At 43.7% G+C, this 10,147-nt stretch overlaps 1 protein-coding gene across 1 annotated transcript; it reads left to right on the top strand.

Moving 5' to 3' along the window:
- The first annotated feature begins 1,036 nt into the window (after nt 1-1,036).
- Nucleotides 1,037-10,088, top strand: chadlb (chondroadherin-like b). Its single transcript, XM_083787146.1, has 11 exons — nt 1,037-1,157; nt 2,534-2,707; nt 3,632-3,826; nt 4,135-4,290; nt 4,802-4,947; nt 5,654-5,935; nt 6,474-6,693; nt 6,871-7,144; nt 7,330-7,742; nt 8,514-8,680; nt 9,370-10,088. Exons 2-11 carry the CDS (start codon nt 2,534-2,536, stop codon nt 9,662-9,664), a joined length of 2,322 nt encoding a protein of 773 aa, XP_083643272.1. The 5' UTR covers nt 1,037-1,157; the 3' UTR covers nt 9,665-10,088.
- The last annotated feature ends 59 nt before the right edge of the window (nt 10,089-10,147 follow it).

Here is a 10,147-nt window from a genome sequence, read left to right as displayed (position 1 = left end):
TGGATTGTATTTATATCCATACATAACACTTATTAACAAAGAATACAAAAACGCTCGCCCCCAAAATACAGTAGCCATTCATTTTTCTTCGTATGTCATTGACGCCTGTGTGAGTGCATATTGGCTACTAATCATAAAAATGCTGTTTCTTCAAATCAGTGGTTTAAGACAGTGTTGGAAAAGTAATCTAAAACGGTAATATATTAGCCTACCTATTACTAGTTATACTTTAAAAAAGTAATATTACTTTACTGTAACTTATTTATACTTTCCTTATTACTTTGTTTTCTCACCCCCAGTATTGCATCTTTTGTGCCCAAAAGTCTTACTTTGAATTTATTTCCCCCTTTTCAGCAGCCTATACATTGTAAAATCCTCATTATTTATTTAACTCTGAAAAGTGTATACTGTATAGGCTACACATGACATGATATAGGTCCATTTGGTTATAGCCTATTGCCTATATACACTCATTTGAATTAAACGAACACTAAGACTTTTACTGGGCTTTACTACCTGGGCTCAAACTGATAATGAAACATAATCTTTGAACAACTTCCTTTTATTAAAGCAGTTAGCTCCAAACAAAGTGCAGCTAGAGCTAGGCCAATAAGGCCAAGGCCATAATGAGGCCAAAATGTGCCTGCCTGCCAGTGCATTTCAATGCAATCTAATGCACAGTGAACATAAGGATAACACATTTCTATGACTGCCCGTTTCTGTATCGGCTCTGGAGTCTGCATCTAGACGTGAAAATAGTAAATCAAATGTAATATTATTAATCAAATTGTGAAAGTAGTAGGCGTCTGGAAAAAAGTTATATTATATTTCTGAAAGTAATGTTACTTTAGTTACTTTCCAACACTGGTGCAGTGGTGGTTGATTAATCAACGATGTTTAATGTTATGGAGGTTTAGATGCAGGCATTTTATGTCATGACTCGGCCCAGGTCATTGTTTTAATAACGCGCGCTCTTGGAACTCAGCAGAAGTGAAGAGAAAGACGGGGGGTCGGGCAGACTGAATGAAAGGGATAAGCTGAGTTTGTTTTAGATGGGGGACAACCAGGGGAAGAGCGTCGGAGAGGCAGAGACCGTGAGAGAATCTACGGACAAGTAGCAAACAGCCGGAGGACAGAACAACCGAGACCGGTGCAAAGTGAGTGCTTCAACGCGTAAATTAGAATGTAGCAGTAGGCCTTCTTTGTGTAGCCTACTAGTAGACCTAAATCTAGAAGTTGACGGTTATATGCATGTAACCGAATTGACAGAAAACTGGATATGTATATGTTATACATTTTAGGGGAACGTGAAAATCAAAAGTGCGCAAATAATTTTAGTTTCTTTGAAAAGTATAGGCCTCTATAGGCTAGGCTATTAACAGCATACATTTAAAACAATAAGAGGATATACACACAATAAAGGTGCATGTGTTAGATGACTTATTTCCATCGTGGTCGACTCCAGTCCTTACACAAAAACGCGACCGTTTCTATGCTATATCTATTTTACGCACCGCATTTGCATTCGGCAATGTCAACGTTTAATGTAATCAGAATGTAATGCGAATTACGGCAGGTATATGGTTACAGCCATTGCGAGGTAAAGTAGCCTTAAGTCACTTACCATTCCTGGGGTTTATTTACAGGACACTCCATGAGTCGCTACTCCGGATGGTGCCCGACACGAATACACTGTGCGTCTTTGTGCGCGCACAGCGTGCCAGCTCCACTGCGGTCTAACTGTTGGTCCCCGAGGGACACTGACACGCGGGCTTTGCCCTATAGGAAATTCCACCGTCTCCAGTTTCTTTGCCTCTTTCTTTCGTATAATATAAACAAAAACATACTAACATTTCCTCTCTCTGCGCTCAGTCGTCCGAGATACCAAATAAACAAATAACGCTTTAATAGCAGAAACCGATTTAGAAATATGAGCATTTGTTGAGTTTTATCTTGAAAAGGGTTGAATTGGATCGATTCGACTTTTCATCTGGGATCTTTTATCTGGGGTATTTATATACTAGCCTAAGTTGACTGCAGTGCTGTCTGTGCACAGGGGCACCATGCATGCACGTGAATATAAACCATTTTAGATTAGCTTGTCTTTAAAGTAAAGAAGAGTTAACTTTAGTCTTCTCCCTCGGCCCATATATCACGTCTATCTCTTTTTTATTTTATTTTTTTAATGCATGCATTTTGAAGCAGTGTGGAACTGCATGAAGCTTTTCAAGCTTCCGTCTCGGTGTGGTGTTATAATTATCAGACTCTGACTACTAGCCTCTAACGAATGTGGACATAACGCATTCCATTGATCTTGCCAAAATCACAACCCGTAACAAAATCTGGGATTTGTATTGAGATTTATTTTTGTATCGACTAGCAGGAGCATAAATTAAAATTTAGCCTATACACAGTGGCAGGCACCTTTACAGTGCTGCTGTAGTATAGGCTATATGCTACACATTAAATGGGGAAGAGTTAAGACATAAGATGGAGAGTGACTCGTTGATTTGTGAATGGGTTCTTCTCTCAGATGTATTCCAAGGTCTCTCTCGACGCCCTCTACTGGCCGCTACTGGCTCTGCTCTTCTTCGTGCCCGGAGCGTATCTGGCCAAGTGCCCCAAGCAGTGCGTCTGCGACCCGATCCAGCTCACGGTCACCTGCGTCAACAAAAACCTGACCGAAGTTCCTCCAACAATAGATGAGGTTATGTTTCATATGAACCTTTTTCACAAGATAATTAACTTCAAATATGTGGTCATTTGTTTTCTTAGACTTTTTGATTGATTGAAATATTTATTAACAGTTTGCAGAATTACAGTAGGCTACTACATTTCAAGCACAAACTCAATACAAAGACTGTTAACTGTGAGTGGACGACCCAATTAAGCATTACACTTGTTTACAAGAGGGTCCACCTTCCTTGATCAATTCATCAAAACATTTAGAGACATACAAATAGACACTTCTATATAGTCAAAGAACAGAACAGGAATTCATCATAAAGGAGGTAAAAAGAGAATAGAAACATACAGTGAGGGGGAAAAGGGGTGGGTGGTACAATCCAATTGTACAAAGTAATACTCTGTTTAAAATCTTCCAGCAGCTAAATGGACATCTACTTTCTCCTTATTTTATTTTTTATCTGGGTTAAATTAACACTCAGGATTTTACTGTGTGGACAGTCGATTCCCACTTTTCCCTAGTTATGGAGAGAGCATAGTGTAGATTAGAATCAAGGAGTTGTTCTGTCAGGATTTGGCCTAGACCAGGGGTGGCCACACTTTTTTGACTTTCAAAATGACCAGGTCAACAAGATCGACTCACCAAAAAGGAAATGGAATTTGTAGGGTTTTGTATAATTACTCAACAGTAATACTACTCACATTTGTGTGCAACCCTCTTGAAAAGCAAGTAGGCCTATTTCATTGTGGGTTTGAGACGCCGCAGGCTCCTTTTGAAGTCAATCAAGTTTAAATGTAATTAAATTACACATTTTTTAGGCCATCCCATGTGGTCTACCTGCACAACCTTAGTGATCTACTGGTAGATCACAATCTTTTGGGCCTAGACTATAGGAGCACTTATGGTTTTATTTAACCAATATACTAATGTGTCTGTTGCTAACAGATCACTGTAAAGCTGGACCTGAGGGGCAATGACATCCTGGAGCTTCCCACGGGGGCATTTAAACACACCCCCTACCTGACTCACCTGACCTTGCAACGCTGCAACATACGCACCGTGAAGGAAGGAGCCTTCCGCAGCCTGGGACGCCTGGTCTTTCTCAACCTGGCCAACAACAACATAGAGATTCTCTACCAGGTTGGATCAATACAAACTCTCTCTCTCTCTCTGAGCACCTCATTGGTGAGACCTGCTCCATCTCTCTTTCTCTCATCTTCACTATACAATTTTATTATATCATTGATGAGTTCATTTATAAAGAATATTATTCCTACAAGATGCTGTTCTGGAAATTGTCTTCGCTTTGCGATACCTAAATTATATCCTAAACAGTGGAGAGTGACAGGAGCTACACGTGGTGGTGGGAGGCATGCTGATGGCACTGACTGAGTGGGATTCAAGCCACTAAACTAATCATAATAACTCTTTGTTTCTGTGGTGTGCAGGAATCGTTTGACGGCCTGTCGGCCCTGAAGCAGCTGATGATCGATCGAAACCGCGTGGAGGAGATCAAGACTGGAGCTTTCGCTCAGCTGGGCTCTCTCAACCTGCTTTCCCTCACACACAACCGGCTGGTTTATATACCCAACATGGCCTTCCAGGTATTCTCACACTCACACATACACCTACTACAAGCACAAATGTATAGCGTGAACGCAGTTCATGCATATACTAGAAAGATAGAGACAGAGTCACCAATATATATGTAGAAGGGAGTTCCAACCGCGCCTCTAGCCTATAGCAGGCCAGTCTGGTGCATCTCAGAAGCAGGACAGATAACATGCGAACAAGAAGGCACTGGAGCAGCTCAGACGATTTAGGCCCTTGGTTTATTATAACAGGGTGCAAATAAAAAGTGACAACGTTTCGATGTGTAAGTTACATCTTCGTCAGGTCATCACTAATATTGCACAGTACACAGCAGTTGCTAGAGAGACCCTACGAGTGTGCTGTTTGTGTGTGGAACCTTGATCTCTTTCTTTGTTTTCTTGGAAAAATAACACGATGGGAACTGTGACACTTTTTTTACTTGTAAAATGTTGTTTTAAAGATTCTGATTCTGATAATATTTACAAATAATAATATGACATTTATTGCAAAATACTTTTCCAGGGTATGCAGAACATCAAGTGGCTGCGTCTTAGCCACAACTCTCTGAACTACCTGGACATAGAGGCCTTCGCTGGTCTCTTCACACTGACCAGACTAAGTCTGGACCACAATGAGCTGCAGTTCTTCCCTACAGAGACCATGACCAGGTATGCTGCTGTGCGGTCAAGCCTGGGCTGTTGAGTCAAGTCAAGTTAAGTTCATAAATAAGGCCTTATACATGGTACTGGAGTATAAGTTATTTGACTCTTGTGGTTTTTTGAGGGGCAATAGTTTTGAGTGTGTTGACAATGAATGGCCAGTTTTGAGTGTTTGTGCAAACACAAACATTGAATCCCATTGACAATGAACGGCCAGTTTTGAGTTTGTGTAAACGCAAACATTGAAGACAAAAGCAAATTGTGATTGGACGGAATGAGATGATCTACGATGATGTATGATGATAAGAGTGCCCCTCACTTCACACAGGTGAGATTTACATGGTGAATCACATCTTGATGATGTCATCAAGATGTGATTCACCATGTTAATTTTTTTTTGAGACCTACAGTTCTAGGAAACACAGAATGGGGGGACTTTTTTATTATTATTTCCTCACAACAACTCAAAGGTATATTAATGGTGAAAATGAGTGGTATGCCCCTTTAACTCATATCTTTGCTTTTGGGGGGTCCCTGGAACAACATATTTTCAGATGGGGGTCGGTGGCCAATTACATATAATTCTGGGGGTCCTTGACATGAAAGTTTGAGAACCACTGATATAGAAACATAGTTACAGAAAACCGTTTGGATTTAGAAGACACTTTTTTTTAGAACCGACCTCAGCTCTCCTCCTTCCTCTCGTGTCATCCAGACTGCCAGAGGTCACCCGCCTGGAGATGAGCTACAACCCTATGACCTACCTGGGGGAGGAGGTGGTGTCCATGGCCAAGCTCACTCATCTCCTAATGGACCACATGTCCCTCCAGGACCTGGACAGCACGGCCGTAGCCATGTCTCCCAGCCTCACCCACCTGGATATCAGCCACAACCAGCTGCGTGTTGTTCAGCCGTTCTCCGCCGGATCACCCAAGCTGACGCGCCTCAACCTGGCGGGCAACCCCATCTACTGCAACTGCTACATGCGCCCCCTCAGGTGGTGTTCTGACACCCGTTGGCATGGGTCACTAACGAGACCAATTCAGTTCTTAAACCTGCTGTCCGTATTTTGGGGCGTGTTTTCTGAAAATATTAAAATATTCACAAAAAATTGTGCAAATCGATCATATACATGTTCACAAAGCGTCAAAGTGGTTTGTTTGTGTGTTTTGATCCGAGTTCTGTTGTATAAAAACTTTATACAAAGTGTCATTCATCAAACCATTCAGTGATACTGACAAATTAAGGCATTTGTTGTGTCTTTTTACAGTGTGGCTCTAGTTTTCTGTCTGGATATGTGGAGATACTCTCAAAATCTGGACCGATCAGTGCCAATTTCTTTGTGCACACTGCTAGTAGTACACAGAAGTATTTTATATATTGTTTTAAATTTTTACACAACTATATAATGGAAGTCAATGGATATCTGATCGGGGCTGAAACCGTGCCCAGATTTGGATGCCACACCATTCCCATGCGCATCCCAAGATCTACACGATTTGATTTTCTTCCTCTACCCACCGTCCCACCCACAGGGAGTGGGCTATCGCTGGTAAGGTGAAGCTGATCGGGGCCTGCGGAGGACCGGGCCATTTGTCCGGAGAAAGCATAGAGTCCCTCTACCCTGGAGACCTGCGCTGCCAGAGCCACGAGGCCATGTTGAAGGCAGAGTTTGAAGAGGCCACCAGGAACACGCCCCCGCCTACTAGAGAGCCCGAAAACAAGGTCAAGTGTCCCGCCAACTGTGCCTGTGAGGTAAGTGCTGAAGAAATACAACTTTGTTAAATGTATAGTAACGATACAGAAGTTAATTGGTTATCCTACAGTTCCTGCACGAATGTCACAATATATAAATAATATTTGGTATAAAATTGGCTTTGATATAAATGATCTCTCTCTCTCTCTCTGCTCCTTATCTGCCTCTTCCCCCAGGGTGAGACACACCATTCGTCCTGCGAAAACCGTGGCCACACGAAGGTGCCGCGTGGCTTCTCTCCCAGCACGCGACTCCTGGATCTGCGCAGCAACAACTTCCACTATCTGTCCAGCAACAACTTCCCTGGCCTCACGCAGGTGGTGTCGCTCCATCTACAGCGTTGCAAGATCGTGGAGGTGGAAGGCGGAGCCTTCAGCGGCATGAAGGGGCTGGTCTACCTGTATCTATCAGAGAATGACCTCACCTCCCTCAGCCCTGATGCCTTCAAAGGTACTTCATACAATTCATCCATCTAACAAATGGATAGGCTAGATCAATATTTACTTAGTGATTCATAGATATAGATATGTACATACAAAGATGAAATTCTCAGATGAGAGGAGCTACATTTAGGCCTTTGTCAAACTGAATCTCACAAACACACACACACACACACACACAAACACAATCCCCAGGTCTCCCCCAGCTGACCTACCTCCACCTGGAGAAGAATCGCTTCACCAGCTTCCCTAAGGGAGCCTTCAACCTGCTACCCGGCCTGCTAGCCATCCACCTGGAGAACAACGCCATTACCAGGCTGGAGGCCGGGACCCTGGCTGGGGCGGAGGGTCTCAGGGGCCTCTACCTCACCGGTAATGCTATCAGCGCGGTGGCCCACAGGGCTTTGGACCAGGCCACCGACCTCGACACACTCCACCTGGGAGGGAACAAGCTGAAAGAGCTGCCAACGGAGGCTCTGGGTAAAGCAGGGAACCTTGGGGACCTGAGGCTGTCGGGGAACCCCATCCGATGGGTGCCCGCCAATGCTTTCCTGCCATTAGCTGGATCACTGAAGGAGCTGTATCTGAACAACATGGGGTTGGAGAAGGTGAGGGGACCATGTTTGGATGTGCTTCTCAAATAGTGTCAAGATTCAACACAGTTTCTGGCAGGACCATACTGGTGTCTGGCATGTTTAGCCCATTGAAAAACTGCTTGAGAGAGGGAATGCTGTTCACAAGATAATGAATAAACCCAGGAGAAAGGATCAATTTACGTGACTTATTAATCAAAAAATAAATAAGCTAAGCTTATTTAGTTTGGAAGAATGTAAAGACTTTGAACTAAATGTAAAGAAATGTACGGCAACTGCAACCTCTTGAAATGCAGGAGGCTGGCGTAGAGCCGTAGACGTCCGGGCACCTAGGCTGCTAATCAGCCTTAGCCTTAGCCAGACTTCATCTGCCTGCCCTGCATATGCAGGGGGCGCTATATATACATCTTTTATGACGTAATTATCAGACAAAACAAACATTAAACTCTGTCCATGTCAATGGCGTTTTTAATGTTTGTTTAAGGAAAAACAAACATTAAACCTGTATATAGGAGGGGCTAGTGCCCCTCAAAAATAAATGCCATGTGGGTGGGTGGCTTGCTTCACAAAGGTAACATCTGATTTGATTGGCCAAGCTTCACGTGACGTAGTCCGTACAATGAGGTCCTTCACCAGGTCGCCGATTCTTTTTTAACCCATAGGGGTTTTGTTGTATGCAGAATAGCAAGTAAGGTCTGTGGTTAACAGCGGCAAAGGTCATTTCTGCAATGGCCTACAAACATCATTCCTGTAGCATGCTGTACCATTTCCCCTCTGCCACCTCAGATGTCTAAGGATGCCCTGGCAGGGCTGGGTCCCAGTCTGAGGAGTCTCTTCCTCGAAGGGAACCAGCTAGAGGAGATACCAGATCTACACCCCCTGACCTCTCTGGAGGTCATCAACCTGGCTGAAAACCCCCTGCTTTGTGACTGCCCCCTGCTGCCACTACGCATGTAAGACACATGTATGAGTGTAGGAGGATATACTACTGAAACAATTGAATTTCCTTCAGGTGGTGATATAAAATACTCAAGATGCTAGATATTTCCCCCGAAATCAAACTAATAATTCTGATTGATAATCACGATATTTATGTCGGTCATAATTTTGCAGAAACTAGTAAGATACGCATATCACTTAATGGAGGTGCTGCTGGGTTCAAAAGTGACATCAGAAAAAGAGAAGAGAATTATTGACGTTTCGAGCCAAGGCTCTTCATCTGGTCTTTTTGACCAGATGAAGAGCCTTGGCTCAAAACGTCTCAATAATAAACTTTTGGAGCAGATGAGTGGGCGGGTTCTCTGGTCATAATTTTGCAGCCTTAAAACAGACATAGTACACATTCTATTTGCAGAAGACTACACACCAAGGACCCCCAATAGTGATGATATTGTGAACATCAAAAAACAATTATTGCCAATCTGCAAGCGAACATGACATGTGAGCTTGCAGATCACACTTTGGTAAAGATCTTTGACAATGACACACACACAAAATAGGGATGGCAAGTATTTTGTATTATTGCACTAGTTTCCCCCCCCATTTTCCTCTCCTTTCCAATTTGTGCCCTCTGGTGGCCTTTCCTGTTTCAATAAAGTATTCGTATTGTTGGAACAATGTAACTTGGTATGTTTTATTCCAGGTGGATAGAGAAAGTCAACCTGAAGGTGCGCGCCACCTGTGCCAACCCTCCTGAGCTCCGGGGTCGCAGGGTCAAGGATGTCCACATCTTCAAGGCCTGCCCTGGGGGTGAGAGTCTCCCCTCCGCCCCCGTCCTGCCTGCCCCAAAGATCCCCAAGGCGCCCAAGTCCACAAAGCCTAAGCCAGCACATCTCAATGGCCCTCATCACACCAAAATGCTCAAAGTGAAAGCCAAGCCTCGCAAGAGTCACACCCTGACCACCAAGAAACCAGCAAATAGAAGCAAGACAGCTTGAAACTGCCTCTGTGTAGCGGTTTCGAGTGAAAATAAACAGATAATCACCAGTAGGTTACTTATCAAGACGATCTTATCGATCTACTGCTCATGCTGGGAGCCTACTGAGAACGACAAACCTAAGCGCAAGCACGGAGCAGCGCAGTCACTTCTGTGTTTCCTAATCACAGCCAGTAGTCTCCCAGACTACATGCAGTAGGTCGATAAGATAGTCTTGATAAGTAACCTACTGGTGATTATCGGTTGAGAACATTCGATGCGGGTGCTCTGTGGGGGGGGGGGGGGGGGGTGAGTGGGCACCCTCTGGATTCTGTACCAAAGATCAGTGAACTGTGCACAGCTCCGCCTGAGATAAGTTTCATTCACACATTGAGCTCTGCTTTTTATTACATTTCCGTTGTTAAACCCGCCAGCCAAGAAAACTTAACATGTATGCCTCTTTAAAAGGCAAACAAAGTTGACTGATAAGTCATTCTCTTTGTTT

Source organism: Protomyctophum parallelum, assembly GCF_964188405.1.
Source record: "Protomyctophum parallelum genome assembly, chromosome: 17".
In the NCBI taxonomy this organism is placed as follows: domain Eukaryota; kingdom Metazoa; phylum Chordata; class Actinopteri; order Myctophiformes; family Myctophidae; genus Protomyctophum; species Protomyctophum parallelum.
The sequence above is the reverse complement of the archived record's forward strand: the minus strand, read 5'-3'. Positions and strand labels throughout refer to the sequence as shown.